Below are 27259 nucleotides of genomic sequence, written 5' to 3' on the forward strand. Positions count from 1 at the left end.
GCTGGGCTGACATCACCTCTGTGTGATAACAAAGTGTGTGCTCACGCCAAGCCTGTCTGGGTTAGCAGGGATCTATGTCTTTGTTTGGTTTCAAAGGACGGGGCCCAGAAAGAAGAATCATGAAAGATGCCCTTGTTGGAGGAAACGTTTGGGAGCCTGGCTGACAGCTTCCTCTGGGCTTCGCTGAGAAGAGGCAAGAACCACACCCGTGGCCCAATGTCCTGGTTCCTGGGAGAAGCGCTGGTAGCACCTGCTACATGCAACGACTAGGCAAAGTCTTCACCATACATGACTTCACAGTGTTAAAGGGACGAGGTCTTAAGTCCCATAAAGCAGGAAGAGGCTCTTTGTGGACCAGTATTCATAGAATAGCTTCCATGCAGACAAAATCAAAACGAAGCTGAGGGACCCTCTCAACGTGTACTAACCGGTGAGGTTAGTTAGACCTGTCGGCCTCTCCAGATGTGCAAGGACCTGTGGGGGGGGGGGGCCCTGGACAACACAGAGCTCTCCCTGGGGCTGGGAGACGGCAGCACTGGCCCAGTCAGGAGGCTGGTTCGCATCCCTGCTCTGCCACCCCGGCCTGGGGGGCTGGAGCTTCCAGGTGCCGAGCAGGGCAGGCAACAACAGCCACCTCCTGGGGCCTCTGAGAGTTACACGAGATACGAGTGAAAGACTCTTAACACCATGGCGTATAATACCACCCTTTATTATTTCTTTACTGCGGTAAAAAAGTGATTCTATTTCTAGAGACCAAACAGCATCACAGACACTCTTGGAAGAGAATTCCCTTTGTTCCCAATCCTCTGTGACTGATCTGAAATCTGCTCACCTGCACAACAGAGGCGGCCTCATCGTCGGGGTGGGCTAAGGGCTCCCTGCTGAGATCCGCGCCCCATGGAAACTGGCACCGTACTGGGCCCTGCCCTACCACAGGGAAACACATTCCTGGACCACAGAGCCAACAGGGACCTTGGAACTGGCCTCTGACTTTTCACACTCCAAGCACACTTGAGGCCACACACTCTGGCCAGTCCCTGGTGAGCTGTCTGGGGAGTTGTGGGCAAGAGGCTGGGAGCAGGAGGGGGTGGCAAGAATCCAGGGGCCCTCAGAGACTGACAGAAAGATGTGAGCTCTGCTCCACCACTAACTGGGCTTCCCAGGTGGCGCAGAGGTAAAGAATCTGCCTGCCAATGCAGGAGATGCAAGAGACATGGGTTCGATCCCTGGGTTGGGAAGATCCCTTGGAGGAGGGCATAGCAAGTACACTTGCCTGGGAAATACCATGGACAAAGGAGCCTGGAGGGCTACAGTCTATGGGGGTCATGAGAGTTGGACTCAAGTGAGCAACTAAGCCTACATGCCACCCCTAACTGTGTGACCTGGGCCTTCTTCCTCTTTTGAAAACACAAATGGCAATTCTCGCTGAGAGCCCTGGTGGCACCCCTCCCCACTGAAGGCAGACCACATGCGTGAAAATGGTCTAACTCAGGGCCTGGGCTGGCCGATCCTGCCCTAACAGTCTGTAGAAACAGTGCATGTCTCCAAAGCTCTGGGCCACCCAGAGCAGCTCGTCTCCAAGACCTCTTCCCTTTCGGAACCATTTCCCACTGTTCCCTGTTTCTAACGAGCCCCACGGCCTGACCGAAGGCCTGTTTGTTACCCTGGAGATGACAGAGACTCACAGTCAGTGGTAAAGATCGCAATCTTAGCGGCTCCCCAACCTGGGGCTCCCGCCTCTAGGAGGGAAAGAGCCGCGCCGGCTCCTGAAGAGCAGCCACTGTCCCGCTCAGGCTGGGCACGTCCTCACCTCTCCTCCACCCGGCTCTGAGGGGGCTCCAGGACCACTGCTCCTGTTAGACCAGTTCCTTCCAGGTCCTTCCCCCATGACTGCCCCTCTGCAGTCATCCCAGTCCACCTGAACACAGGTGGGCCCAGGGACAAGTATAGGCCTCAAAGGTGCAGATGCCAACCGGAGTTCCACTCTGGAGGCCGGAGAAGAAAGGCGGGAACCACCACTAAGCTGGGTGGCGGGGGGGAGGAGGCGCCAGCAGTGGCCACAGGCTCCTCCAGGGCAGGCAGGAGCAGGAGGAGGCAGCCTCAGGAAAGCAGCGGCTGCGGGCCTGCGGCATGCAAGGCCCCACTTGGTGGGCTTGTGGCTGCCGCACTCGTGCCCCGCGTTCGGAGAAACACAGCGGTCCTGGCTGAGGCAGCCCCGTGCCGGCGCCGTAGCAAGGGGCCCAGTTTGCGCTGGCACACTCGGAGGACACTCTCCGCAGCACTGAAGGCTGTGGGTGCGAGAACGACGCAGGCTGAGGACAGGGCCCCTGTCGGCCCCCACGGCACAGGCAAACGGCAGGAAAAGGCCCATCCTGCCCGGAGCTGGGCCCCGTCCCCAGGCCCCTGCTCGGGCGGCACTCCGTGGCTGGGCTACGGCGCTGTCACCACACTCTGCTCGCCGTGGTCCACGCTCCAGAGGCGGTAGAACTCGGCAAAGTCCACGTAGGGCTCCACGCGGCCGTCCTCGCCAGGCGGGAGGGAGTGGGCGGGCCGGGAGCGGAAGAGGCCTCCGTCCGAGCTGGAGCTGCTGCTCTGGGTGTGCGTGTTGGTGGACTGCAGGGTCAGGGTCGGGCTCTGGCTGTGGGCACGACAGGGGCAAGTCAGTCACAGGCCTTGGCTCCCGGCCTGGGGACACAGACCACCTGCCCTGGCCAATCCCTCCGGGCACAGGGCTCTCTGACAAAAGCCATCACGAGAGCCAGCCCGGCCAGATGTTCTTTAGGGCAGATGAAAAGTGAAAGGCATTTGTGAAGTTCTAGCTACAAGTAGCTATTTAAATTAACTGGAATTAAGCAAAACGGACCACTCACTTCAGTGCTCAATAACCATGGGTGGCTAGCAGCTACTGTGCTGGACACAGAACATGTCGCCCTCCAAGCTGTGCTGAGCTGGACGCCATCCATTCCAGACTCTCTGAATCCATCCTACTCCAGACCCCACTGACCACAGGGAGGCCAGGATTCTTCTCCCAGAAAACCTCCTCACTCCTTCTTCCTCTGCTGGGTGGGCCAGGCCCACCCAGGCACCCACCCTCAGAGCCTGTAATGTCTGGGAATTACCTGCCAGCCCACCGTCCTGCAAACGCCCCGCACTGCCTAGCATTCAGCACTGGGCCAGCTCCGGGGGCTTAACTAAGCTCCAGTGCAGGGTGGAGGAAAGAGGCTGTTTGGAGCCCTGCGGAGCCAGAGGCACAGAAGAGCGGCTGGTCTCCCTGCCTGGTCTGGGACGACCGCTACCACGCCCCGCCTTTGTGGACACAGCTGGTGGCTCCTCTGCAGGGGCGGGGAGATGTCCATCACTCAGCGGCCTGGCAGCCCGCTTGAGCCCACAGTGGCAGTGGTGGGGGGAGGTGGGCAGGGAGCCAGAAAGGCCCCCTGCAAGATAGAGGGAAACCTTCCTGGTGGCCCTTTCAACTGGCCAGCTCCTGAGTGGGCTGGGTGTGGCATCTCTATTATTCTGTGCGGGGGGGTTGGAATGTGGAAACCAGATCCTACCCCCTGCTGTGGCGGCTGGTGGAGGGGGACACACTCCCCAGAATGGAGGGGGTGGGGTGGACACCAGACCTGTCTGGCAGGTCTGCCCTGCGGAGTGAGGAGGGGGCCTACCAGCCACACCCCCAGGCTCCAGACCCCCGAGCTGTGGCCACCTCTCCCCAAGCCTGAAACTAGAGGCCTCACTTCAAAGTTAACACTGGACACTTTAGTCAGAGTGCACCGGCTCCCACGGGCCAGCACAGGTCAAACAATGCCCCACAAGCACGGGTGCCATGGGGTGGCCTCCCAAACCACACACTCCAAGCCGGGAGCAAAGAACAAGAGGAGAACATTCCTATTAAATGAAAACTGACTCGCGGCACCTGCAGGAAGAAGTGAACAGCAGGCTGTTGGCATGAACCGCCTGTTCCCACCCCACTCTGCCCGGCTTGGGGGAGCTGCTGGAACCGGATCTACACAGGCCTCCCCAGGGATGTGGAGTTGGGAAGTTCGAGAGGAACAAGACCCTACAGGATGCAGCCTGTGGCCACTCCATCCAGGGACCGAGGGCTGTCCTCGGGAAGCAGGCCTGCCTGAAAGCGGCTGGCGGTGGGCGTGGGTGCTTACTTGGTGAGGGTGGGAGTGGCCTCGTCCAGGGTGGAGGCGCTGTGGGCCCCGTTGACCAGCTGGCCCTGGGAGGGCATGACGAGGGACAGGGTCACGCTGGTCTTGCTGGTGCTCTGGGCGCTCGAGTAAGGCACGGACACGGGATACACGCGTCCTCCGGCGGCTGTGGGAGGAAGAGAGTGGTGGGCCACGGGGTGCGGCTGGCGGGGAACCCTGGGGTGGCAGGAATAGGACTGCGCCGGGGGTTGAGAAGATAGGCGGGGGCCCAGTTCGGTGCTCTGAGCTCGGCCCTCTGCCCCTTGAGACGGTGAAGGAGTATCTGGCAGAGACAGGGGCCTGGCCAGGTGGGGACCTACTCTCAGCAGCAAAGCATCGCTGGTGCTCAAGCAGGAGGAGAAACCAGGGCTGTGCTGCCTCAACAAAAGGGTTACTGCCTGGCTTCCCACAACGCTTTAACCCGAGGGTTAAGAATGCTCCTGGTTGAGGCTGGCCCAACAAAAATATGGTTGCAACAACAACCTAATACTACAGTAACCCCGCTGTCCGTGGGAGAACAAATCTCTCTGTGGAGCCCTGAGTGCTGGGGCTCGCTTGTTTGAAAAAAAAAAAGGAAACGCAGCCTCAGGAACTGACGGTCTTGACACTACACAGCACTGGGAGGGAGGGCAAAAGCGCAGTCACCTCTCTTCCTGGGCAGCTCGATTCAGAATGAAATCACCTCCAGCACACCCGACTGTGCCTAGGTCCCTTCCTTCTAGGGCCTCGGTGTCCCTTCTGTAAGAGCTCGTTAATGAGGATGTAAGGAAACACGCAGCTGAGGTGCCTGGTGCAGAGCAGGCCCTGGGCCAGCGGGTGCCATGGTCCCAGAGATGCGGCCCGTGGCGCTGCAAAGTGCTTCCCGTGGCTCAGGTCTTTTGGGGGAGGCCAGGGCAGAAGGTACTGTCCTGGTTTCACAGACAAAAAGGGAAACGTAAGCGCAGCTCAGAGAGCTTTCAAGTCAGAACCCGACCTGGAAGTGCTCAAAGGCAAGCCTCCCAACTCCACTCCACCCAAGGCAGCAAGGCCCAAGGCCTCAGCCGCTCTGCCCGACTCCAGCCCTGGACAGCGGCCTGGGATGCCTTCCTGCGCACGGGGCATACATACCTGGGGCTGGGGAGGGTGCGGACTGGCTCATCTCGCCCAGGGGGTAGCCAAAGTTCCGCACCAGCAGGGTCATGTCCTCATGCCTCGGACAGAACTTGGCACGTTCCCCGCCACTGGCGAAGGTGTCGCTGTGGATCCGCTTCACCCGGTCCACCACGGCCTGGGCCACCGCATCGAGCGAAGTCTGCTTGGCGAACTCCGTGTCAATCATGGCAGCGATCTCCTGGGGGTGGGGGGGGCGGGCACCAACCTGGTGAGGAAAGAGCAGTCCCAGGGACTGCAGGCCCCAACTGCACAGTCTTCACAATCTAATCAGGACACTTAGGGGTCACCAGCCAAGCCTGTGATCTGAGCTTCTCAAGCTTCTCAAGGTATTCAGGATAATTCTCCTGGAACTTTCTCATTAGAGAAGATATGACCTTGTGATTTCTCTGATTTTTGGCTTTCAGACCAAAACAATAGGGGAATAACATCCACCTTGCTGCATTACAATGAGGATAAAATGGATGTGAGGGCACTTTGGAGACTACTAAAAAGCCCAGTATAAACTGTCATTATGATTAAGCTTGCTTTCCTAGAACAAACTTACTACAGGAAATAATACGCCGTTTTTGTCAGAAACTGAGGATACAGGATGAAGACAGGGTCCCTGTCCCCAGAAAAGTCCAGTGTTCAGTGCATTCTAGAAGCCAGAAGAAGACACTACATAATCTTATTGTGAAGATTAAAGAAATGAAAAAAAAAAAAAAAAAATCACACTGCTGGCTGCAGTCTCTTGGGAGGTAGGAGGGTAGATGCAGGTAACAGGAAATGACCCGGGCATGGTCCAGGGAGGTGGCAGAGATGGGCTCAGCTCCATCACTGACCAGCTATGTCACCTCAGACAAGACCCTGGACTCTGTGAGCCCCAAATTCCCTAATCTGACATGGCAGCAAGCCCTTGCCCCCACGACGTTATCAGGCAACTGGAAGGAATGAGATAAAATAGGTGAAAAACCTAGAACACAGGTGGTAAGAGACAGTTAGGCACCTAAGACTTACCCTTCTTAATTCTCATTAGGATAGAATCACAGATGGAAGGAGCAGCACCAGCTGAACTTCCCTGACCAACCCCGCCAGCCAAGGTCTTCCCTTCAAGATCATCCTTCAAGTGGCTGCCTCGAGTCCCACTTCAGAGACATACACACTCCGAGGCAGAGGGGAAAAGTAGAATCTCCCACGGGCTGAGGACCTATGTCTGCCTCGCCCGGCCCTCACCGCAGCCCCACAAAGTTAAGAGGTCAGCATCCTCGTCTTAGAAACAAGGAACAAACTATAAATCGCCTACAGCTCAAAGAGGAAAGTGGAAGAGGCAGTGGAGTGGGAAGTGGGCAGGCCACACGAGCCCTTGTCAGGCACTCTGTGTACCAGGCTGCACCCCTGCAGGCCAGGCCCTTCCCAGACAGTCTCCAGAGCCATGCCTGCCTTCACTTCCCTCACCCTCTTCACCGAGGCTCCGCTCAGGGCCCTGGGGACTGACACTGCTTCAGGCCGGGAAGAGCAAAGCTTTTGGGTGGGATGGGTTTGCTTGGAACACTGGGCTTTTTCTTCCCCCAGCATTGAACACAGCGATGTCTGGCAAAAGCATTTGGGAATCAGAACTCTAGGTCCCTGATTACTTTAGAGCTGAGCAGGAGAGCTGACTGCGGCCCCCGGGGAGCATGCCACCCTGCGGGCTGGTCAGCCACACTCTGCCCACGCCCAGCTCACCTGGTTGGCCTGCCCAGGCCCGTGGGCTGCCTCCAGGGCCTTGTACAGCCCCTCAGACATCAGCACCAGGAAGCCCGTCACCCCATCCAGGGGCTGTGCACCATGGATTTCAGGCTCCGCGATGATTGGCTTGGACTTGGCAGCACTGTGGGAAGAGAGCAGAGGGGAGAGTTGTGCTTGGAATGGGCCCCGGGACATTTAGCCTGGTGAGAAGAATCTACACCCAGAATGTAAAATAAAACACACTTCTGACAAGAGAAAAAGAAATAGAGGAAAGAGCAAAACCAAGAAAACAGACCTGTCTTCTGAGAACAGCTGCTAAAATAAAGCTCAGCGGGCCAGGAAAGTCAGTGGGCAGCTGAGGTCAGAACAGCCAAGGTCAAAGGCCCAATCCTGGCCCCACTCCACATCTCCTGTCCATAAAGAAGTCCACATCTCCCCGAAGCTGACCTAGAGTCCACATACACTCCAGCCGCAAAGGGACCATGGACTGATGGCCCATCAGAGCTGGTCAATGTCACGAAGTTCCAACACATGCACGCAGGGCAAGGGTAAGGGCACGTTCTTGGCAATAGGATTTAAGAGTGAGTCTAGAAACACCCCAAAGTCCATCAGCAGGGGCAGGTTAGGTGGGTGCTGACAGCTGGCACTGGAATCCCAGGAGCGGCGACCGAGAATGCGGCAGCCGAGACTGCAGGCGTGCAGGACAGGACAGCACACGCCTATGCTGGAGAGTCAGGTGCACGACACGGCGTGGGGTGCGAGTGTCTGCGGGTGTTTTAAAAGAACCTGCCCCTCGCTGCACCCACCCACCCACACACACACACACACACACACACACACACACACGTATACGCTCATGTGCACAGAAGCCAGCAGCTTCTGAGGAAGGAGTCTGAGCCTGGGGCTGGAGGAAGACCCACTTTTCACTCCATATCCTGGGCATTTCTTGAATTGTTCTAAAATGCAATGTACCTTCCCATAAAGCAGATATAACCCCATGAATGAGAGACAAAAGGCTCCAAACTCGATTATTTAAACATTGTGAGGGTAGGAGTTGCAACACATGTGCCCTAAGACACCAGATGGGCATCTCTCTCTCTCTCTCTCACACACACACACACACACACAGTGTTCTCACAAACAGGGTCGCTGTGGTCCAGGACACAAGCTCTGAATCCAGGCTCCCTGGGTTCAAGTCTTGACTCAGCCCATTGTTAGCCTTGAGCCCAAGCAGGCCACCCACTGTCTGCGTGTGTCAGTTTCCTCATACGAAAATATCTTTGGGGCAGAAACAGCACCCACCTCACAGGGTCTGAGTGAGGACGGAATAAGAGAATGGATATGAAGAACCGTGCACGGGCTTAGACGAAGGCTCACAATTATCACCCTCTCCCGTCTGCTATGAGGACTGGGTGGCGCCCAGCAGGGACAATCCACCCGGCGCCCCCACCTTGGCCTCAGCCATGAGAGCACTGACCAACAGCCTTCAGTCCGTTTCTGCCCACACGAGGCAGCTCATGCCAACTCTGGCCTGCCAGGCCCCGTGGCACTGGATGCTGCCCATGGCTTTGACCCAGCTCCCTAACTGACCCCTTGCCAGCCTGGTCTACAAGATCCCGACTCCTGGCCTGCTGGGTCCAGGGCCTGCCCCACACCAGCCTCTCTGGAAGGATGAAAGAATCTCCTTGGGCTCTGAACTACCTCAACTCTACCTCTTGTCCCCAGAGCCTACAATCTGTTATCTGCCCCTGGGCCTCTGGTCTTCCAGATAAACGAGGGGCGGCTGGGCCAGCGCTTACCTGAGGAGGTCGATGTCAGTGTACCCGTACTTGACCTTGTAGTCCCCGATGCGCCTGGTGCTCTCCTGCCCACAGATGACCCCCACTTGCTTGATCTTTCCTGCATCCAAACCTACCAGAGGGAGAAAAACACAACTCAGGCTTTGTTCATAAAGAAGAACCCAGGGACTTCCCTGGTGGTCCAGTGGTTAAGAATCCGCCTGCCAATGCAGGGGACGAGAGTTCAATCCCTGGTCTGGGAAGATAGCACATGCTTTGGAGCAACTAAGCCCAAGGGCCACAACTACTGAGCCCGCAGGCCCCAGAGCCCGTGCTGTGCAGGAGAAGCCACCACAGTGAGAGGCCCGCAGGCCACAGCTAGAGACCAGCCTCTGCTCACCACCGCCAGAGAAAGCCCGCGTGCAGCAACAAGGACCAGTGCTGCCAAAACCAACAAATAAAAAAAAAAAAAAAAAAAGAAAAGAACAGAACCAAAAGCGGACGACACAGACATATCCACAAAAACAAAGCAATGGGGACCCAATGAACAGGAAGTGAGGTCACAGCAGGGAGCCTTGGAAGGCAGCTAACCCCAAGTCCCCCAGTGTCCCCAGCCCCTCTGCTGTTGGAACATGCCTGGCTGAGTCCCTCCCCAAAGGGAGACGAGATTCAGCACCAGCCAACCCAGCTCCCTCTGCGGCCTGAGCTCACAGGGGAGGGCGGGGGTGGCCGTGGCGGTGGCTGGAGTCCCAGGACTTCTTTGGCCTCTCAGGCTCCACCAGCAACAGTGAGTACCAGGGACACTTGGAAGCAATCCACATGTGATAACGCTTTCAACCCTTACACCATCCTGAGTGTTACTGTTATCCTCGTTACACAGAAGGGGAAACTGAGGCACAGAAAACTTCAGTAAGATCCCAAATCACCAGCGAGCAAGTGGCAGCGCTGGGATTCAACCCTAGGCAGGCTGGTCCCAAGCCCAAGGTCACAGCTCTTCCACGCTGTGCCTCTCTCTACACAGCCACCAGAAGGTGCAGAATGAGCCACCGGGTTTGACCCCCACCCCCAGAGCCCTCAGCCAGCACCGCCCCCCCTCACTCACCCAGCTGCGAGAGCCGGAAAAGCTCGTCCTCATTCTCTGTGGTGTGGTCCACGTTCAGCTGTGTCACCTGCAGACCATCCACCGTGGATTTGCATAGAAGTGCACGGTTTGTACCTGCAGCAGAATTTGAGCAGCTGAGCTAAGACTGAGAGCACAGCGAAGAATAGGACACGTTGTAAAAAAAGAGAGAGAGAAAAGGCAGGCATCTCACACACGGAACTTCACCAAAAGAGCAAAGAAAACAGGCTCAGACCACTGGAGTCACTAGTCAGGGAGAGCTGATGAGATTAAGGAATTAGTTTAAACTTTCCCAGTGTCAACCAAGGACGATTATGATCTTAATAAGAGACCTTTTTTCTAAGGAGACACACTGCAATATTTACAGAGAGCATGACAGGGTCGGGGTTTGCTTCACAACAAGGCAGGGACAGAGGGCTATGGATGAAATGAGACGCCCAGGAAAGGGATGTTGGGGCTGGGAGAGGGGCACACGGAAGTTCATGAAATGCTATTCTCTCTGTTTATACTTTTGAGTTTTTCTCATAATTAAATCTTAAGAGAAGGAGGAAGAGAAGAGGGACCGTGTCAGTGGGATCTCTCCGGAGCTCCTGCAGTGGCCTCCAACCGGGGGGCACCGGCTTCCCGGGTTCCCACATGGCCCTTCTTGGTCCACAAACCCCACCAGCCCTGGGACCCTGCCGCACCTAGCCCACCGTGGTCCCTTTCACAGGACGCCAGGTGGGTCTTCCACAGCCCAGCAGCCTCTCCCAGAAGAGGAAGCCACCGAGGTAGAGCAGAGAGGGGATGCAACTCCCCCGGCCACAAGCCAGTTAGGGCCAGAGCAGGGGCTAAAGCCAGGATGCCCACCTCCCAGCAGCTACCTCAAACACTCTGGGCTGGGACCGATATCGTGTGGAATAACGAGAAACACCCAGAGGCCTCAGGACACTCGAGCTGCAGGTCTTCTGTGTCTGGGGAGCAGGCTGGCTGCCCAAAGGACTCCTGGATCCTCAGGTGACTCTCCCCCACCGCCCAGCCCTGGGACAGGCAGGCAGCTTACCGACATTGGCCACATAGAGCCTGTTGTTGAGAAGAACTGCCACGACGGCCATGGCTCCTCCCGAGATCTCCTTCTCCAAGGCCTTGAGTCTTTCGAGGATCTTCTGATACTGAGGAGGCAGCTGGTGCTGAGGGACACCCTAGAAGCCATCATGGGGGGTTCAGAGTAGGCCAGGGCCTGGGAGACCGCCTCACCCACCTGCCCTCCCTTAAAGAGCGAGCATCCGAGGCCCGGCTGGGAGGGAAGCTGGCCACAGCACCAGAGCAGATGTCTTTCCAGACAACCAGGCACGACCTCACTCATCCCGGCAGCCCCGAAGGAGCCAAGGCAGGACGTGAACAGGCCAGGGACGAGGCCTGGGCCGATTCGGGCCAAGGACCGACCTGACAGGGGCTTCTCTCACACCCCTGCCCACCCTAAGCAGAGACTCAGAGCACGGCTGCTCACAGCTGGCCAACAAGGTCCCTAGAGGACAGAACCATCACCCACCCACATCCCATCAGGAACTATCCCCCTAATGCCTGCTGCTCTGGCCCAGCTGTGTCGATGGCGTGGGAGGGACATGGCAGATGAGTCCGTGCTCCAAGCAAAGCCGGGCCTTGCTTCTCCAGGGGCACAGGCTGGGGACATTACCTCGGGTAGCTGGGACTGGAGGCTCGCCTTCTCAGCCAATGCATCATCAATGGACTCCAGGAAGCTCCTCTCCACCACATCAAAAGCCTGGAGGTGGGGGACAGGGAAGCAAAGGCAGGTTCAAATACCACTGTCACCGGAGGCTGAAACACCCCTTACTGACAGCAACAAGTCATATCCAGCGCAGGTCACCACGCGATGGGGCTTCACACAGGGCACTAGAGACACTGCTGCTCCTGCAGAGCAAGGTCTGACAAAGGCGGCCCCTGCGGCTGGCACCTTCCGGGCGGCATCGCAGAGCAACCAGAGAAGCAAGAGACGGCAGAGGGGCTCACAGCACAGGCTTGGAGTCAGGCCGCCGGGGGGTGAATGTCAGCTCTGCGCCTGCTGGCCAGTCTCAGCCCCTCATGGATGACACAGAGGAAGTGCTGCCCCGAGAGTGACTGAGAGCATCCGGCCGAGCACCCAGCCTGGCTCAGAGTGAGTATAGGTCAGTGACAGCTAGCGTCACTGCCACATCCTGAGGACCCCCTGACACGGGCCACGCCGCCACCTTCCCCAGGGGCAGCAGCTGACAGTTCCTGGCACTGGTCCCGGGTGATCAGGCCTTTGGGTGGCAAGGCAGGAAAATAGCTGGGAATGCTGCTCTCGAGGAACCAGAATCCACCATTCTCATCTACAATTAAATGCCTCTGGACTTGCTTCCAAAAGGAGATGCCAGGAGCAGAAACTCCAGAACCGCAGCAAGCAGGAACGCAGAACTGGAAAATGACACCAGCCAACCAGGAGTGAGGGGCGCAGGGCCCTGGAGCTGCGATCACCGAGGCTGAGCATCTGAGCCTCATGGAAAGAAAGGGGTCACCCTAAACACCTTGCTTCTACCAGGGCTCAGCAACTCCCACCCCAGTCCTGGGTGCAAGGTGACGCCCATAAGCCCTTCCCCAGGAGGATCTCTGGGCCAACCCTGGAAGTCAGTCGGCCCGCCCGAGCCCGGTACCTGCAGCAGCACCCGCCGCACATCGGCCTCGGTGTGCTCAGCATTGAGCTGGCCCAGCAGGAGCTCCGCCGACAGCCGCTGGGCCACGAAGTTGGTCACCCGGTTGCCATCGTAGCCGTTGAAGACCCCATACAGGAAGCAGTTGTTCTCACTCCTGGCAGAGAGACAGGGCAGGAGAGGCCTGAGACCAGGGCTTCGCGGAAGACTGACTCTAGGTCCAGAGTGAGGGGATGAGGAAAGCAACCAGGGAGACAAAAGACACAGCGGCTGTGGCTTTAAGTGAGCATCTGGGTCCCCACTCTGGCCATGACCTTCTGGGATGCCCTCTGCCCCCCGGAGCAGGCCCTTGGCTGGTCTGAGGTCTAGATGCGGAAGGGATAGCAGCAGACACCACCTCCCGTGGGCCACGCTGCACTGTCAAGCCCCACACAAAAGAGCTGCCAAACCGCTCTTCTTGAAAGCCTGCTTCTGCCGCCCAGCAGAGCAGCGGCGGCACCTCACCTGAACTTGAGCCAGTTGTCCTCTGGCGGATGGCTTTCGGTGCCCTTGCCGTCAGCGGAGTAGCTGCGGTTGGAAGCTGAGCCGACCCCCGAGAGGTGGCAGAGCGGCAGGTCGTCCGTCCAGCTGGGCTGCTGCTCCTGGGAAGGACACCAGGACACCAAGATGCCTTACCTTCTCGCCCAGGGCAGACCCCACCTCATCTTCTTTTTCTTCCCCAGCAAAAACCTAGCAGGCCCGGAGCCCCACCCAGAAGGTTCCACTTCCTCCTGGAAAACAATGACGCGTGTATGAACAAACACCTGCAGAAGGGTTTGCATGGTTTCCGTCTAATCCACAAACGGTCCCCAAGAAACCCGAAAAAGACTGGAGTCCCCAAACGCAAGGCTCAGCAGTGGTCTCCAGGAATGTGCTCCACTACGGATGGGCACGAGTCAAACACACGGACACAAATGAAAGAAACTCATCGTGCAGAGCTCGCTGGTAGTCCCCACCTCACACTGCAGTCCCTCGGGCACTGGTTCAAACTGCAGATTTCCAGGCCCCTCCCAGAGTGTCTGATCCTGGTGGGCCTCAGACTGTCTGCAGTATAGGCAGCTCTTCCCAGGGGGCTGATTCAAGCCACCCAGAACCATACCTTGAGAAACTGACTCAGCCTCAGTCACTCTTCCTGGTACTAGGGTCTCCACCCCTGGTTCCTGCTTCACCCTGGGGTCCAGGCCCATCTGTGTCCACCCCCCACATGCTTCTCTACTAAGACCAGATGCTTGGCGTGCCCTGTCCACATTTCACTCTTTCTTCCTGTGTGGAACAGCCTCTTTGTCTAATAATTCTCCACGTCCTTCGGGACTCTGGCTAGCGAGTCACCACCACCAGGAAGTCTTCCTTCAGGAAGATCTTCCCCCAGGCTTGGTTGCCAGCCCTCTTGTGTATCCCTACTACACCTGATCCCCCCAACCCTGCCTGTGTCTGACTCCCATTCTACCCCATAGGTCTCAAAGCAGGCTGTTCAGTACAACCAAGATGGAGCTTTAAAACATGCACAGAACTGTCCAGGAGCCAGCTCAGACAGACTCTGCATTTCCTCAGTCTCCTTGGGGGACACTCTGAACACCTGCATTCTCTAAGCCCCGGAAACGACCCTGACACAAAGCCCAGGTGTGATCCACGGCATCTCACTGGAAGCCTCCCCTCCACCCGGCCCCCACTGGGGAGCTGTGCCTGGTTCATACAAGCATGCCCGTGCCCACCATGCTGAACTAGAGCAAACTACAACAGCTGGGAAAATCCAAGTTCAGCTCACGGAGAGTAAAATTTGGATTGAAACCTTTACTGAAAATTGAACAAGCATGAATACTGTGCACAACTTCTTACAAGTCAGCAGTCACAGTCTTCAAAAAAGGATGTGAAAACCACTTCAGCAGGCTTTTGCAATCAGATATGTAAAACACCTGTGGTTTAGCTTTTGTGGCACATTTCATCTTTTGTTTATTTACATACTGACAGGGAGGGACTTTATGGCTTTTTTTTTTTTCCATTTTAATTGCTTCTATGCTGCATTTATTTCAGCATTTTTAATTGTATGCTTTGCACCATGGAGCAACTTCAGCAGGCTGTGGGAGTTCATTTTTATTTTTAAATTAGCCTATAGTAACATTGCCTTTCTGGTGGGTAGGTCTATGAATTTTAACACTTGTAGAGATTTGTGTAACAAACCGAGACACAGAACAGCCACAACTGAGACAAGGAACAGCCCAGCAACCCCAAACATGCCCTCCAGGTGCCCCTTTGGAGCCACACCCTCCACTAACTCCTGGCAACCACCGACCTATGCCCCAGCACTATGCAGTCTTTTCAAGAACGCCATAAATGAACTCACGTGGTACATAACCTCCCCCCTTGTTCACTGTGGTTAACACACAGAAGATAAGCTTTATCATCGTTAACCATTTCTAAGTGCGCACCTTACTGCTATTAAATAACTTCCCAACGGTGTGCAGCATCACCACCATCCATCCCCATAACTCCTTCCATCTTGTGAAACTCTATACCCATCAAACAAAAACTCTCCATTCTCCCACTCCTCCAGCCCCAGGCCACCACCACTGTACTCCCCGTCTTTTACGTGCATAACCTTTTGACGCTGGCTTCTCTCGCTCAGCATTATGCCTTTGAGATTTACCTAAGTTGGTGCCTGCATCAACAGTTGGTCCCTTTTTATTGTAGAGCAGTATTCCATCAGACGCATGTAGTAGAGTTTATCCATTTATCCCCTGAAGGGCATCTGGGCTGTTTCCAGTTTTGGGCAATTATGAAGAGAGCTATTATAAACACTCACAGGCAGTTTCTGTGTGAACATAAGTCTTCATATTGCTGGGGTAAATACCTAAAAGTGAGACTACTGTTTAACTTTGTAAGAAACTGTCAAATTGTTCTCCAAAACAGTGTACTATTTGCATCCCACAGGTAATGCACAAGAGTTCCGGCTGCTCCACATCCTCACCACTACATGGTATTTCTTTTTCTTTCTTTAATTTAGGCATTCTAAGCAGTGTGTACTTACATCTCATCACACCTTCAATTTGCATCTCCTAATGGCTAACAATGATGTTGAACATCTTTTCATGTGCCTTTTTCGTCATCCACATTTCTTCCTTGGTGAAGCATCTGTTTAAGTCTCATGCCCATGTTTTAATTGAGTTGTTTTCTTAACTGCTGAATTTTGAGAGTTCTTTATATATTTTGGATAAAAGTCATTTCTTGCATATGGGATTTGCAAATATTTCCCCCAGTCTGTAGCCTGCTATTTCATTCACTTACTAGTGTCTTTTGAAAAGCAAGTTTTTAGCTTTACTGAAATTCATTTAATCATTTTTTTCTTACATGGTTTTTACTTTTGATGTCCTGTCTAAGAACTCTCTGCGCAGTCCCAGGTCAAGAGATCTTCCGTTTTCTTCTAAAAGTATTATCAGGTTACATTTAGACCTGTGATCCATTTTGAGTTAATTTCTACATAAGGCAGGAGATTTCTGTCAATTTTTCTTTTGCAAATGGATGTCCACTTTTTCCAATACTATTTGTTGAAAAGATTATTCTTTCTCCACTGAATTACCTTTGCATCTTTGTCAGAAATTAACTGGCCATACTTGTATGTGTCTATTTCTGGACTCTGTTCTACTCTGTTGATCTATGTGTCTATCCCTCAACCAACTCAATGATCTTGATTACCATAACTTTAAGTCTATATTTAAAACCTACATTATAAAATTGGTTAGTGTGATGCCTCTAACTTTAATCTTTTTCAGAACTGTTTTGGCTATTCTAATTCTTTTACCCTTCCCTACAAATTTTAGAATCAGCTTGTCTGTATCTACCAGAAAATCCTGCTGGAGTTTTGACTGGAATTGTTTTAAATCTATAGATCAATGCGAGGAGGTGCGACACCTTCACTAGGTTGAATCTTGCAACTCATCAACATGGTATATGTCTTTAAATGTCCTTGTGTTTTCTTTACAGGATTTTTAAAAAATACTGACAATTTCACCACAAGGGCTAAAAAGCTATCCTTTGACAACAGAAAATATGGGTGAAACCTGTGAGTGGAATAGGAACAGCAATAAGAGTTGGAATTCTGCTCAGCTCCTGGTGATGCTGGATATTTATTAGATTGGTGTGAAAGTAACTGTGGTTTTGCACTGTTGAACTTTGCTGTTTGATACTGGCATACATCCTTAAATAAATGTGGTTATGTTGTACATAATTTTAATGCACATTTCTCCTTTTTTTTTTTTTGCTAATGTCTTATTACTGCTGTTTATTTTATATTTATTTTAGACTAGGGAAATGATGTTAGACACAAAGAAAATTCAAGTGATTTTCTTATTCGAGTTCAAAATGGGTCATAAAGCAGCAGAGACAACTTGCAATATCAACAATGCATTTGGTCCAGGAACTGCTAACGAACGTACAGTGCAGTGGTGGTTCAAGCAGTTTTGCAAAGGAAACGAGGGCCTTGAAGATGAGGAGCGTGGAGGCCAGCCATTGGAAGATGACAGCCATCATCAAAGCTGATCCTCTTACAACTACACAAGAAGTTGCCAAAGAACTCAACGTCGACCATTCTACAGTCATTTGGCATTTGAAGCAAATTGGAAAGGTGAGAAAGCTTGATAAGTGGGTGCCTCATGAGTGATTGCAATCAGAAAAGTCACTGTTTTGGTTGGTAGGTGGACTCTTTACCACTGAGACACCAAACAAACCCTTAAAATCATCGTTTTGAAGTGTCGTCTTCTCGCGTGCTGAGCAACAACGAACCGCTTCTCACTTGGATTGTGACGTGCAACAAAAAGGATTTATGTGACAACTGGCAATGACCAGCTCAGCGGCTGCACTGAGAAGAAGACCCAAAGCTTCTTCAAACTTATACCCAAAGACAAACTTGTACCAAGAAAAAAGGTCATGGTCACTGTTTGGTGGTCTGTTGTCCGTCTGATCCACTATAGCTTCCTGAATCCTGGTGAAAACATTACATCAGAGAAGTACACTCAGCAAACAGATGAGATGCACTGAAAATTACAATGACTGTAGCTGGCACTGGTCAATAGAAAGGGCCCAATTCTTCTCCATGACAATGCCCAACCACACGTCATACAACCAACACTTCAAAAGCTGAATGAATTGGACTATGAAGTTTTGCCTCATCTTCGATATCCACCTGACCTTTCGCCAATGTACTACCATCAAGCATCTTGACAACTTTTTGCAGGGAAAATGCTTCCATAACCAGCAGGAGGCAGAAATGCTTTCCAAGAGTTCATCAAATCCCGAAGTATGGATTTTTATGCTACAAGAATAAACACTTATTTCTCATTGGCAAAAATGTGTTGACTTTAATGGACTGTAATGTGTTGACTATTCTGGGCTTCCCTGGTGGCTCAGGCAGTAAAGAAACTGCCTGCAATGCGGGAGACTTGGGTTTGATCCCTGGGTTGGGAAGATCCCCTGGAGGAGGGCATAGCAACCCTCTCCAGTATTCTTGCCTGGAGAATCCCCAGAGGAGCCTGGAAGGCTACAGTCCATGGGTTCGCAGAGTTGGATACGACTGAGTGACTAAGCATAGCACATTTTGATTAATAAACATGTTTGAGTCTAGTTATAATGATTTAAAATTCATGATCCAAAACTGCAATTACTTTTTCACCAACCTAATAACTCTTGACAGGTCGAGCTGCAGGGCAATAAAACAAAACAAAAAACTCCTTCACAGTAACACAAAATTGTTTCTTGCTCTAATCCTAACCTGTCTCATTTAAAAGCAACAAAAATGTCTGTTTTAATATAAGTGCAAGCTTTACTCTTTGGAATCCCCATACAGCATTACACGATGAGAGTATATTTGATTAATACATATATTCATTCAACAAATGTTTACTGAACATTTACAAAAGGTTGGCATTACCCCAGCTGCTGAGGACACAGCAGAAAAAATAACTAAGGGTCCTTAACTTGAAATTTCCTTGCTAGGGAGAGAGACTTCAAACATGTTATACAATGAATAAACAAGGCACTTTTAGACAGGGAAACGCACTATGGAGAAAACACATCAGGGTAAGGGGACGGACGGGGATGGGCAGGGCTCTTCTAGATGAGGACGTTACAGGAAGCCTCCCCGGGGAGGTGACCTCTGAGACAGACCTGAATGATGATGGAGCAGTGGTCATTTCAAGGAGCCTTCCACTTAGAGGGAGAAGTACACGTAAAAAGACCCTGAGGTAGAACATAAAATGAGTAGGTTTAAGGGAGCATGAGGCTGGCATCGCCTCTGTAGTGAGTAGCAGGAAAAGTAGCTTGTTCCTGTGTTCACACACATGCATGCACATGTGTGCCCAGGTGGGGACAAAGGAAGGCCTTTCAGGCCACAGAAAGGAGTTCACTGCCAAGAGTTATTTTTCAAAAAAGAGATGTTGCCCTAAGCCCGGGCACCACAACTACTGAGCCTGTTCTCTCTCTAGAGCCCGCGAGCCGCAACGACTGAGCCCGTGTGCCGCAACTACCGAAGCCTGCGTCCTCCAACAGGAGAAGCCACAATGAGAACCTCGTGCACTGCAGTGAAGAGTAGTTCCAGCTCGCCGCAACTAGAGAAAGCCGTGCACAGCAACAAAGACCCAGCGCAACCAAAGATAAATTAATTAATTTTTAAAAAAGAGAGAAAGAAACATGTTGCCAATCATCCCCTAGATCTTAGATCAGATTAATATATCTTCATCCTCAAGAACCTCACAAAGGTCTCAGGAAACCTGGCAAGTAAATTTTCATAAGAAACTCCTTTTCTAGGGTCTCTCTCCTGCCTCCAACTGGGATGAAGTTAAGCACAAGATTAAGCAGAGGCATAAAAGCAACTCCTCAATCAGAATTGTCACTCGTCCTCTGAAAAGATGAGCCAAGAAGCCAATATTTGGCGTCCCGAAATACCATAACTGTTTTAAAGCAGGGGAGGAGAAGACATTTACACGTTCCAGAATCCTGCCTGTGATTAACACTGAGATTAAGATGGACTGAATTCGTCCTCTAATATGAGATGAACAATACAAATGTGTCACCCACGATGCAAAACCTGTCATCCATGATGCAATCACCATGCTTCCCCTGCCATCATCTAACTCCCACAAGGGACTTGAATCTTTCCAACACATTTATACTTTCCAGCAAAATATAAATGATCACTCAGTAACTTATGGCCCCACTCAGCACTGAGAAATACACTATGAGAAAGACTGGTACATTAGTGTCTCTCACAGGAAGGAAACAAATTCCGATGGATGACTGGGGAACTCACCACGTCAGTGTGTCGTGGCAGGGGAACAATTCGTGTAAAAGCACTTCACAGTGGGAGCACATGATGCTGCTCGCGGGAGCAGGCTGACGCTGCACTGGTGGTGGCAGCCGTGTGCGGCAGCCGTGAGCGCAGCAAGCTCCCCAAACCAGAGAGACTGTGTGTCTGACAGTGGTCAGTCTACTCAGCCAGCACCTTATTCTTCAGAGAGTACTTATGCCTAGTGTCTGGATGCTTAAACAATGTTAAGTGCTTTTTCTGAAATTTGATTTTCATAATGATGAGCTAGTAATATTTTGGAAATGTATTATTTTATTAACTGGCAATCAGTGTTTAGGTCAATGGGTAAGTACTCCAGGGCTATTTTTATTTAAAGGCAGTCTTTGTCCATAAAGACACTTAAGGAAATGGTAATTGATGGATATTTTCTTAATGTACCATTCTATGTATACTTCAGTGAGTCCAAACACCAGCATCTTACTTAGTGGGTAAACACAAGAGGCATTTGTATTCAGAACAGGAACACAGCAAGGATACTGCAACCTCCATCACTTAACAATGAATTAGAGGTATAAGCACATGCAATTAGACAAGAGAAAAGGAGGAGGGCATAAGACTTGGAAAAGACATACAGTTATCTCTATCTGAATTTGATATGACAGTACTTGGAAATCCCAAAGAATAAATAATAAAACCAACTCAAAGGAAGTAAATAAAGGTGGCAGGATAGAAAATCAACACAAAAAGTCAAGCTTTCATATACTTAAAGAAAAGATCGGCATCTAGCCTCCATGTGAAAATTCCTACTGTCAACTAGAATAGCAAAATCTTTTCCCTCTGAAGTTCTCTAGAGTCAGTCCCCTGCAACCACATTCCTGTAAAGGGTTTTTTAAATCTAAATTTTTATCAGTTGGATTATATCGTAATGCTTTCATCTCAGCCTTCCAGCCTGTTGACACAGTTTTGAATCTCACCCTTTGACAGATGGACACTCTCACTCAGCTGTCTTGTACAGATAAGGCCTGCTATACAGAGTGTTCCAAATGATTTCAAAAAAACTGTGACCAGAACAAAAAGCGTGGAAAGCTAACCCACTTCCAAGAGGAGGTGTCCGCAGCAAACACAGAAGGGAAGTAACACCTCCACTGGAGGTTTATGATACTTGAAAAGCCATGTGTATTTTTGGAGCCTCAAATGAAGAGGTTACTGACCCTAGAGGTACAGTCCCAGAAACAAGCACATACTTTAATACAGACCAACTACTCATACATATGAACCACGCCAAGCCAAGTTATCCTTGTTTCACACTGGCACGCTTGAAACGCTGAGTTTCTAGACAACTGAACTTGGTTTGCTATTTAAATAAAGAAAAGAAGAAACTCAAAAACATTACCCAAAGAGCATATTAAAAAGTATCTACGGTAAGGCTGGGCCTCCCCTTTTCTGTCTTTCTAAGTCCTACCCATCCCCAAAGGCCCTGCTCAAATCTAACTGGTGCTGGAGGTCTGTGCTTCCCAAACCTCAACCATCCACTCACTATCTTCAACAAATTACCCACTTCGTGTTTTTTCTTTTCAATATTATTTATTAACTTATTAGGCTGTGTGAGGTCTCAGGTGCAGCACACGAACTCAGTTGCAGGATGTGGGATCTAGTTCTCTGACCAGGGATAGAACCTGGGTCCCCTGCATTAGGAGCGCGGAGTCTTAACTGAACCACCGGGGAAGTGCTTCATGTTTCTTCTTTAACTTGGCTTTTTTTTTTTTTTTAATTCAAATGGTTTCATTTTGAATGTAAACTTGTTAGTATTATAAGTGGAAAATGTTATTGCCTGCCAGATCATGACCACGATAAAAAGGAAAACAGAACAAGGTTATGAAATTCTAACTGATCTCTTGGCCCACTGTACTGTGAGCTGAAGTCCTGTTCTCTGTTGAAAAAAAGGGAGATTAGCAAGAATCAGAAAGGTGTTTGGTCCTATGTACATACTAGGACCAAACCAAGTCTATCTCTTGAGAGCATCATAAAGTTTGAAAGAGAACTAAAGAACAAATAACTTGCATAAGTAGTGATGACTTTTATACCAGCACACACTGACCACCTCATGAATGTGTCCTAGGCTCTGGGAAAATGCTGCCCAAGGCCACAGGGCCCTTTCCCTGAGCAACCATGTACACTGGGCACCTGCTCCCTAGCCATTAAGTCTGTGGCTTTGCGGCAACTCTCAGGTTGTAGCCTGGTACTGTTAATTGGCTCCTTTATTTCACTGATTCAAAGACATGTATTTTCAACATTTTTAATATCTCAGAAGTTGGTGTATTACAAATTAATCAATAGTGCACTCGCTTTCTTAGTAGTACATAAAATAATGATGTGTCTTTATAAGCAATAGTGTCTTAGACCCAATGACATTTGGGCAATTTCTCAGGTACCTAGAACTGCAGTCCCCACGGCAGCTCAAACGTTCAGTAACAGGCCACCAGAGAATTCCAGGAGGTGCTGCCCATGCTGGAGTGGGAGAGTACTGGGTCCCCCCTGATTTCAGCAGTGGCCCCCAAAATCATTCTCACCCTGCTGTGGCTAAGTAAGTTTCAGTTCTATTCTCCCCCCTTTCTCCACCTCCATGGGGATTATCCACACCAAGCGTTCCCTGCTGATTCTATTAAAACCCACCAGACTGCCTACCCTCTTGCTTCCTTCCTCCATGTTTCTGAACAATTTTCGGAAAGGTCATTTATTTTCTATTCACACAATCCACCCACCCCTCCACCCCTGCACCCACTGATGCATACTTTCTCCCCCGCCTACAAATGCCAGGCCCAAAGTGCTGCTCAAGCAGTGCTTGAGTGCCTGAACATGAGTCGTGAGAAGCTGAAAAGGGGGTGTCTCACAGCTCACAGAGCCGAGTAAACACACAACTGTGAGCATGGCCCACTTAGCTCTTCCATAGGTTACAAATTCATTTCTCACAAGAAAGAATCTGTTTCAAAAAGCCTAATTTTGACTGTGAGGGAGTTTCCAAAATTCCTATTTTGGTATACATTTCTCTAGTGATTCAACTATATTTAACCCATTAAGGGCGTTACACCGTGTGTACATATATTTATGCATTAGCACCTCATGTACATATGTGATCATGTCACATAAAATAGTCCATAAAAGTCCCCACGGAGACTCATCTCAAACTCTTGGGCAGCAGAAGTGGACAAAAGCATGATTCCAAGTTCAGGCCACAGCTTGAATATCAAATTATTGTATGAAAAGGCAAAGTGTTTTTGTGGTGAAAGCACCCAGATTCCTTAGAGGCAAAAAGGAAGCTAAGAAAGGGAGAATAAAGCCCCCAGGAAGATGACTCCGGGTTGGGGGGGACAGTTCTTTCTCTCCAAAAAGCCTAAAACACCCTGACGCCTCCTGCCATCTCTCTTTCTCAATGACCTCCTTTACCCTCCTTGCTTCTCTGGGACCAACTCCACTCCTGGTGCTGCATCTTTCACTAGGGTTTCCATCAAAGGTTCTCTATGTTTTCATCAGAGATATAGACCTAATACATTCTTAAAGAGGCTACTAGTAATTGCGGAGTTTACTGTGTCCCGGAGCAGCTAGACCACATTTTGATGGTATATGAGATGGTTACAGGTGATGGTTACGGGCTTAAAGAATGTGTTTACTTCAAGGCTGTATGTTTATTTTCATACACATTGGGGAAAAAAAATATGGCTAGGACTTGTGATATCATAGATATATCTGCTCAGGAAAAAACTGATTTCAAGTTGACTTTTTTACAATTAAGCAAGTAATAGTTTGAAAAGTGAAAAGTGAAAGTGAAGTCGCTCAGTCATGTCCAACTCTTTGGGACCCCGTGGACTGTAGCCCACTAGGCTCCTCCGTCCATGGGATTCTCCAGGCAAGAATACTGGAGTGGGTTGCTATTTCCTTCTCCAGGGGATCTTCCCGACCCAGGGATACGAACCCGGGTCTCCTGCATTGCAGGCAGACACTTTAACCTCTGAGCCACCAGGGAAGCCATACTTTAGGCAAACTTAAACTCGTGATTCTCCCTGCCCCCAAGGTCCCCCACCTCAGTAAATGGCACCACTGTTGTTCCAATGAAAACCTTGTAGTCCTTCTCAACTCTTCTCCCTCTGTCCCACACCCCATGCCTGATCTGTCAGCAAATCCTATCAGCTCTTCCCCGAAATGCAGTTAGAACCCGGTACTCCTCACCACCCCTCTGCCATCGCTGGCCAAGCCTCGGTCATCTTACACCTGGACAACCAAGCGCACCGCGCACAGAGCTGCCACTCTCGCCTCTCAAATGCCTGCCTCTGTACGGAAGGCTCTTGCTCCTGTCACAAATCAGATCGCTTCATGCCTCGACTCAAACCTGAGAGCGTCACATTACACTTAGCACAGAACCCAAAGCTCACATGAGGATCCACAAGGCTCCCTCAAACGTCAAGCATCTACCCCTACCCCAACACACTCCACTCCACTTCAGCCATGCTGGCCTCCTGATGCTCCTCGAACAGGAGAGCCTTTGCATCACTGTTGCCTCATGCAGGAATACTCCCTCCTACATGGCCCGTGCATCTCATCAAACGTCCAACAGTCCTCCCTGACCACTCTCTACAACAGGCTCTCCATCATCCTGTCTGTGAATCCCGCCTATTCTTCCTCGTACCACTTCCTGTGTTATATTCTAGAAACTGTCATATCATATACAGTCTGTACTGATTGCTTCCTGTCTCCGTTACCAGAACATACGCTTCATGAGGGCAGAGTCCCTTGCCCCTACCAGTGCCTGCCACACAGTGAGTACTCGGTGACACTGGGAGGAAAAGAAATGCAGCCTTCATTCAGAGCAGAACTGAAGGTGGAGGTTCATGGCTGGAGCATAACCACACCAGGTCAGGCATGTAACATGTTCATTTAATACTAACAATGCTCCCGGGAGTACTCCTGGTTGGGGAAACCAAGGTTCAGGGAAGTTAAGTGAAAAATCAAGGTTCAGTGATGCTATGTGACTTGCCCAAGGCCATACAGGACTGGTGAGCTGTTTTATCAGGCTGTGAAGGGCCCATGTTCTTTTGAAGTTACTTCAAAAGCTCATCTTCTCTTCAAAAGACCTTTCAAGGCACTACACCACCTGGAGACCAAAGGTGAAACTCCTCAGGATGACATTCCAAGAAGCGCTCAGCTAATCTGTCAGCTCATCAGCAACTCCTCCCAGCCCCATGTCAACAGGTCCCCAGCCCCGCTACAAGCCTCCAATGACCTGGTCACATCAGGCCATCAGCAGCCCCTCTTCACACTGACAGGAAAGTGCTTTAATCACTGTATTTGTGATACATGCTTCTCCACGCAGCACTGCAAATTCAGTAAGGGTGGACACTGCTCTATTTATCTTTGTATCCCCAGGTCCAGTAACTACAGACCAGCATCCCTTATAGCCACCTGCGGAATGATGCTGTCTGAGCTCCTCTCAACAAGACTCAGGACAGTGGAGGGCAGGTCAAGCCTAGCACACATGCATGGACACTTGGACACCTTGTGAGCAGAGACGACTTGAACATCATTAGGGTGGGAGGGGCCTAATGTGGGCACACCCACCATTCCTTTGCCTTTCATCATGATGCTATGTGCTTCAAGCTAACCAGCCAACTTTTAAAAAAATGCACACCACCCAGGAACAAATTCTGGAGCTAACAAAGCTCACCTCTATCTAACCCAAGTTACTTGGGCTCCATCACACCGACAAGGGAGGGAAGCTGGTAGCCACTCTTTTGGGCAAGCCAAGTCAGCCTACAACAGTTACCACTCCAGCACTTGCCACCATCCAGCCGGTATTTCTTCAATGTTTACTACACTGGGGACATTTGCACAGGGGCCCTGCCCTCCTACAAAACAGAAGGCTAGGCCTACCTAACCAACTCAAGGATGAGGCCAAACTGCCAGGCAGCAGTAAAATAAAGGGGCAGCCAAAGGTGTGGAGGGGAAGACAGCATTCCCCACCAGGGAAGGCTAAGCACTGGACCTGGCTTCAAATGCTTTACTCATTATTTTACAAACAAGGTATTAAATGCCCACCCAGTGGTGGTAGGCGATGGTGACACTCTTCATTGTAGATCATAAATCCCTCTCTTCACTTTCCACTACAGGAGGCAGTCAAGTCCACAGGCAAGTACAACAGACTGCGAAGTCTGAGGAGGACCAAGGTGACTGCCAACCTGCCCCGGCAGGTCAGAATCGGCCCATGGTGCCAACATGCACCATGGATGTGAACGTGTGTCAAAACGATGCAGAGGCTGGAGAACACCAGTGACAAGCCCATGAGGGTCCAGACTGAGAGGAGTGGAATCTCAAGACTACGCCCCCACCCCCATCCCCCATCCCCCACACACATACTACCTACTCTCACCTAACACCTAAGGAAACTGAGGCCAATGGAGGAATAGTGAATTAGAACCAGGGTCTGAACCCAGCCATTCCTCCCGTATAACCTAGAGGTTAAAAGAGTTTCTGGAATCAGAATCCCTGACTTTAATCCTGCCTCTGCCACTTACCAGCTGTGTGGCCTTGGGCAAAGGACCACCTCTCTGTGCCTCAGTTTCCTCATCTGTAAAACAGGAAGAATTACAGTATCTACCTCACGGGGCTGATATGAAAATTAAACTTACAAATGTAAAGCGACTGGCACAAAGCCTGGGATACAGTAAGTGATACACAACGGGCTGGTGTTGCTATGAGGATTAACGAACGACCTGCCCAGGGTCCGGGGTGGGCTCACTGCTCGGGCTCTCTCGGCGGCCGCGCGCTAGTGTCCCTGCAGGGTTCAGGACGCTCCTACCCTCCACGCGCCCTTGACGCTCGCGGCCGCTGGACCGCGAATCCGAGCCCCCGACAGCCTGGGCAGCAGCGCGCACGCGCAGGCCTTGCGGGGCCGCACGCGCCCCCCGGTCACGAATGAGGGGGGTGGGCCGGCCCGGGAAACGGGAAGGGTGACGGCCACACCCCGCTAGGGACAGGGAGGCAGCCCAAATGCGGAGAGGGGGCCGCGCCTGCACCCGACAGTTCCCCCGGGACTCCCAACCCCCCAGCCCGAAGAGCAAGTGGGTTCCTCACACTCTGCAGCAAGCTCCTCCTCTGCGCCGCCATCTTGGAGGGACCCCCGCGGACGCGCCCGCCTCCCGGCGGAGCAGTCGAAAAGGGCGGCTAGAGCGGCCCGAAGCCAGCCAGGAGGACCGCGCTATCGGGGAGCATGCGCGCAGCGCCACCCCACGGCCGAAGTGGGATGGGGGCGGTAG

The 27259-nt window shown here is 51.6% G+C and overlaps 1 protein-coding gene across 2 annotated transcripts; it reads right to left on the minus strand.

Annotated features, from left to right (window-relative positions):
- Window positions 1–693: 693 nt before the first annotated feature.
- Window positions 694–27215, minus strand: TAB1 (TGF-beta activated kinase 1 (MAP3K7) binding protein 1). Of its 2 annotated transcripts, none has more exons than XM_043880904.1 (11): window positions 27078–27215; window positions 13127–13263; window positions 12626–12779; window positions 11629–11715; window positions 10996–11134; window positions 9936–10049; window positions 8855–8966; window positions 7053–7197; window positions 5304–5526; window positions 4161–4323; window positions 694–2638 (listed from the first exon to the last, which is right to left on the minus strand). In XM_043880904.1, exons 1-11 carry the CDS (start codon window positions 27108–27110, stop codon window positions 2431–2433), a joined length of 1515 nt encoding a protein of 504 aa, XP_043736839.1. In that variant the 5' UTR covers window positions 27111–27215; the 3' UTR covers window positions 694–2430. The 2 variants fall into 2 exon arrangements, with proteins under 2 accessions (XP_043736839.1, XP_043736838.1); XM_043880903.1 differs by lacking the exon at window positions 27078–27215 and adding an exon at window positions 13618–13773 and having other exon boundaries at window positions 13127–13260.
- Window positions 27216–27259: the final 44 nt, after the last annotated feature.

This window comes from Cervus elaphus, chromosome 22, assembly GCF_910594005.1.
Source record: "Cervus elaphus chromosome 22, mCerEla1.1, whole genome shotgun sequence".
Lineage (NCBI taxonomy): Eukaryota > Metazoa > Chordata > Mammalia > Artiodactyla > Cervidae > Cervus > Cervus elaphus.